The sequence below is a fragment of the Theobroma cacao genome, chromosome 8, assembly GCF_000208745.1.
Source record: "Theobroma cacao cultivar B97-61/B2 chromosome 8, Criollo_cocoa_genome_V2, whole genome shotgun sequence".
Classification (NCBI taxonomy): Eukaryota; Viridiplantae; Streptophyta; class Magnoliopsida; order Malvales; family Malvaceae; genus Theobroma; species Theobroma cacao.
In genome coordinates, this window is record NC_030857.1 from 907,732 (window position 1) to 913,731 (window position 6,000).

Below are 6,000 nucleotides of genomic sequence, written 5' to 3' on the forward strand. Positions count from 1 at the left end.
ATGCAATATCAGTAACTGCTGTTATTAATCTCTTAGAATTTTCAGAGATTCCATTGTCATATGATGGTCATCTTTTTCACGGTTACTATCAGTACTGTAAATCATAATAGACTCGACAGATTTAAGACCTCTAATCTTTGTATGGCTAATGGTGCAAATCAAAAGCCATAATATCTACCACAACTTTTGAGAAAATTTCCTATCCTTCTTCCACTCAATTTGACTCATCTTAGAATTGGGGGGTCTCCGTGGTGGCCGAGCTTAAGCAACTCGACAGGAAAGTATCGTTTTCTTCCACTATCGGCCGTCACTGTCTTACTTTTAAAAGACTATTCTCAAAAGTTGAGGAAGAGACGGATGTGTCTGTCTTCCTACGTTTACAGTCACTTGGAAGTTAAAGTTTTGTCCGAACCCAAGGACGGGAAAGCCAAGAAGAAGTCTCGAGCAGAGACGTAGCTAATTAATAACGGTACTAAGTCTGAACGAAGGTGATTATTGTTTCGACTTATTCAAAGCTTGAATCACCGGAAACCTTCAGGATTCCGGTGCCCTTTTTCTTCTTTCAGGTCTCTGCTCGACCAACAAGCAGTAGCACCTCCGTTAATCAGCCTAGTCCCCATTCTTATAGTTTGGAACTCAACAACCACCTTGATCTCACAATTCCAGGAAAGTTGCAGCTGCGACAGATACAACGACTGATGATGACTCGTTTGACAGAAACTTGACGTTTGACGCGTAAGTCAATGAGATTTGAATACACCCAAGCTTTAAAGTACTAAATAATACTTAGAAAAACCTGAAGCTTTAACCATCTTGTACTGTTCCCTAGTCAGGATTTGAAACTGATTTCCATTCTTTTCTCTAAAGGAAGGTTAAAGAAAACTTGCTCTGATATATGCAGAAAGGTATGGTTCATCGAACAAAGGTGTAAATTTTATAAATTTGCTTGTACAGCTCGATCAAAAGTGGGTAGACTGAAAGGTATACACCATCTACCAGGACTGCAGAAGTTGCTTAGGATCTCAGGAAAACCCCACGTGAAAAAGGAGAATAACTTGCTAAATATGGTGCTACTGCTACTGCTAACGCTAATTCCAATCGGACCAATGACAAACTAGCAAACACCCCATCTTCACAGATCGAAAGAGCTTTCTTTTCAGATGGCTGACCAGTGTTCTTCTTTGTAATTCGTGCAGATATCTGTCCCTGAGTATTCAGGTAGAATAGTCATGAAATGTGCAGCACCACTGCTTTTGGATAAAAGGGTTATCAAAAGCTACATCACCATGAATTGATGTTGAACAATACTACTTGTCATATTTGAAAGTCATTTCCATCTTTGATCTACTACTTCAAGTGGTCCTTTATTTATTTCTCATAATGATTGATCCTACTTCCTATCAGGCCAATTTCACAACGATTATTACTAATAAAAGAATTACTAACCAGAAGCATATTTAAAATTAATTATGCTTTCACCCTCTTTTAATTTTTATTTTTCTCTACACTAGCTAGAGAAATATTTTGGGGTTGAGAAAAGTGGGACCCACACGCTTTGACTTTATTCCCGATCACAGCCGTTGAATTTTCGTAGTCTTTTAAAAGTCATGCCACGCGGCATTCATGGAATCCCCCAACGAGCACGATTTATTGATGTTCCGGCAATACTTCTCCCTCTTTGTTCTTTCCCACTATAATCTACCGACACTCCTTTTTTTTTTATTAAATAATTTTATTTTCTTAATTAATAATTATACTTTTTTTAGAATAAAAAATTAGAAATAAAATGTCAAAAAATCTAACAGGCTGGCATTCGGAAAATGCCTAGTTGACATAATTGGATCCAAGACCAATAATTGATAACTTTATTAAATTTTAATGATATAATGCTTTAAAATTTTTTTTGAATTTTTTAAAAAATAAAATTATTTTTTATTACATTTTTTATCAAATAGATATTTATAATTAACGATTAATTAAAACACTATTTATTATTTTTATATTCACATTAAAATATGTAATGTAATTTATCACGCGATCATATCATCATGTCATGTCAATACATCTCGTTACCATATTTTATGACATGTGAGTGTTTTACGTTATTACCAAATCCCATAAAATGATACATGATAAACCATTATCATAAAAATTTATTTAACTCAAAATAAAAATATAAAAAAGAATATAATATATTTAACTTTTCATAAATAATTCAAGGGTTTTTTGTAGATATTATACCAATCTTATTCTAAATCTGATTTTTCTTAAATATAATTATTCAATGCATGCAACTAAATTAGTGATTAGCCAATACTTTAAGATCTAAATAATTAAATTTGGTCAGTTTTGGGAGACTAAAATATTCTATTCATCCAAATCTCAACATATGAAATCAATGTGAGTTGGAAGTTGACAAGGCATAATCAAACAAACCAGTATTTTCCCCATAAATAATTATTCCAAAATAGTTGTCATTCACATTTTTTTTTTAATTAGTGCAATTTTGTCATCCATATTTAAATAAAAATTAAAATGACTGCAAAGGCATTTGGCAATAATAACTTTCATTCAAGTACTAATATATACTTCTTCTGTCTCTTTTTCTTTATCCGGCACGACCTAACTTTGATTTTTAATTCGATTAGCGATTTAGAGTGTAATTATATTCTTCAATCTTAAAGCAAGATTAATTGGGATATCAAAAACGTAATTATAAAGAAAATAATGATTGAAAAATTAATTTTATAAGCTTTTTTTTTAATTTATAGATTAATTAAACCGTGAATCCCTAAGGAATATTGGAAAGATATATAGGATGGAGTTGTATGTGTTTGTCCTTTAATCATCCTTGAGGAATATGTATGTTATTAATTATGTCAACCCTATACTTTATTCTTCTTCTTCGTTAAAGAGTCTCATCAGCTGGCAAATATGTCTTTCCAGCCATTTCCACGTAAAAGACAAATTTCTAACCATTAAAATACCAGGAAAAAGAAAAGGAAGAAGAAAACCCAGTAATGCGGGTTGAATGCGAAATGCTAAGATCCAAGGAAAGAGGAGGAACTTGATCCTTAAGCATTCAATATTATAACCAGATTGCCAACCAGTTTCCGTTAATGGTTTCCCAGGGTATGTAACAAGCACATGAGAGGAACACATGGAAGGGAGGCCAGATTTATTTTATATTGAACAAGGAAAGATTCATGGAAAATTAGCCAACCAAAACAGCTCTTTTTGCTCTACAGACTTTGATTTTACAGTTTATCATCACACATCCGAGATGGAAATTTATGGATTCGTTATTATTACAACAAACTTCTTCTTTTTCAGAGTGTAGTCTTCTGGTTTGTGGGGAAACAACCAGCAAAAAAGAAGAGAAAAAACAAATTAATGCAGTATATATGGTACCTGTTTCAGTACTGTAATGTACAAGAAACAACTTAATCTTCCTCCATGGGCCATGGCTCCTCGTCCAGCTTCAGCTTAAAAAGTTTTACAGCTCCCCCCCATTTTCTTGATGATTCTGTCACTTTCTCAGCGGACAAACAGTTGCCAGAAAGATGGTAATAAACAATGTGCTCCTCCAGCAAAATTAATAAGCATTTCCCATTTCTTTTCCCCATCAAGAGTCCAATGCAAATGGAGTTTGTAGGAGATCATAAGGAGCCCATAGAGCGTCCAAAGGGCACGGCCTGTTTGCATCAAGCCTCGCCCATGGCTTCCCTTTTCCACTCCAATGTAAAAGACTAACCGGACCAGGATGCAAATCCCTACACAAACCTCTAAAATTATCCCCGCCAAGGCCATGCTGATTCCACCTATGATTAACCGGAACTATGTTTCCAGCAAAAACTAACAAAAATGGAGGCAAAGAACCCAACTCGTAAATTCTCATTCTTTTTTGAAGCTCCATCCATTCTTCAATCTTTGTTGTGTAATCTCCATCTCTCCATCGATCAAGGTCGATTACCATTACTCCAGTGTTAAAGTAACAAGCTTTACGGTTCGCAAAAGTTAAGGATAAAGAAGGGTTTGACCAAAAGGTTAGAGTAAAGTAGGACGTGAAGTTTGCATTGCAATATTCTGGTGCAGCCAAGACCGAGTTGTCTCCGAGTGGAGTTGCAGCGAGTTTAGCTATGTCGTCAACCAGAACCAGGTCCGAGTCAAGGTACACGACTCGGCGGACGCATAAAGGAAGGAGATTGGCCAAGTAGCTCCGAGCATAGTTCAAAGGGCAGTCCAAAGCTGAGCGGATTGAGGTTGAAATGAGGCGTGAGACGGAGGAGTCATCAAAAGGGTAGACCTGGAAGTTCAGGTAAGGGAAAGAGGAAGAGATGGTGGCGCGTAAAAGTGACGCGTTGGCTGTGGCGGAGGCGACGAAATGGAACGCAATATTCTGGGGACAAGAGGAATGCTGAAGCACCGAAAGAATAGCTGCCATGGAGCCCCGGATGTAGGCTTTATCAAGGGTCATTGCCACGTGCACGGCTTGATCCGAGCACAAAATGGAGCCTTCACCTTCTTCACCTTCATCAATTATCACAGGGCAATCCAGAGAGTTATAGAACTGCGGGGCTTCCTTGAATTGTTGGGCCATTGTTGAAACGGCGGTGGCATTGGCTAAGAAAAAGACAGCAAAGAGTGAGAGCAGGAGAAAATGAAAGAGTGCTGGTGATCTAGGCATTGTAGGGGGAATTAAAAGATATTGTTGAAAGAGGAAGGTAAAGGGGGGTGGTGGGCTTTAATGCTGGAGGAGGACTAGCCTAGGAAGTTAAGCTTGTTTTTATTTAAAACGAAGGTTGGGATTTACAAAAGAAGGGGAGAGTTAGCTGGAACGGTGGGCTAAAGCTGCAGAGAAAGGAAGGGGATTTTAAGGGGAGGGGGGGCTTAGTCAAGAATTCTCTTTAGAGGTGGGGGGTTGTTGTGTTCACATTAATTCTAGATTCTTTTGTATACTGTCTTCTTTTTTTTATGTATATTTCAATAAAGGGTCCACACTATGGTCCTACATCCTTTTCCCGCAACTCTCAAAATGCTCTTCTCCATTTCACTCAATTAGGAATGCTTTGCATTTTCTTAAAGATTAGAGTTGCTCTCCCATGGTAGAATCAAGTAAATGAAATGAGAGATATTAATTCTATAATGTTTAAGATTCGGAACACACGATCTTACCATTTGAATCAACTTAGCATTAATCGATACGTAATTTCTTAATATCGTTATGAATAAACTTAGATTTATATGATAATTGTCAATAATGGGTTGTAGGTGAGCTTCTTTTTGTTCTGTTCAAGTACCATGAGGTCACCATATCATCATCATTTCATGTTGTTCTTTCTCATTCTTTATACCTTCACAAGATGTAATTAATTGTCTAAAACCAGTGGACATGTATTTTGATTGAAGTTTAAGCCAAAAGAAAGAAAGAAAGCATCCTTTTGGCTTTTGCCATTCGAAGGGAGAATGAAAACGAGGGTGCTTTCTTTTATGCTCTCTCTGTCTCTGCCTATCTCAACAGCGACCATACAGGGAGAAAAAAGAAGGTAAAGCATATCGAAAGAGTGAACTCTTAGATATGGTCGACAATCGCAGTCCTGGAAAAGCATGGTCGAGCAACCAGAACAATCATGCTTTGTGACCAAGGTATGCTTCCCTTCTACAATGTATCGCCTATACCTTCCATAAAAGAAATCGAAATCTGTTTCATGTCCTTGAATGAAGCAAGTTACATGGTAGGAACTAGGGAACTTTCATATGCAAGAAACCCCAAAATTATGGGGTACTTAAAGTCAGTAAAACACGCTAATTATGTTCAAAAACATGTCTTAAAACACTCAGAAGAGATAATAGAATCAACCCTGTCGGAAACAACCATGCAAGAGACATACAGTAAGGAAACTCCTTTTGTTTGTTGTGGCGTATACACTGTGAATGAAGTTTTTAATCATTTACAGTGATCTTGGTTGATTCTTATGCTCTCTAGAGAGATTTGGAGAG

At 36.7% G+C, this 6,000-nt stretch overlaps 1 protein-coding gene across 1 annotated transcript; it reads right to left on the reverse strand.

Moving 5' to 3' along the window:
* Positions 3,156–4,922, reverse strand: LOC18591331 (probable galacturonosyltransferase-like 1). The gene has a single exon (XM_007017388.2). It carries the CDS (start codon positions 4,685–4,687, stop codon positions 3,626–3,628), a length of 1,062 nt encoding a protein of 353 aa, XP_007017450.2. The 5' UTR covers positions 4,688–4,922; the 3' UTR covers positions 3,156–3,625.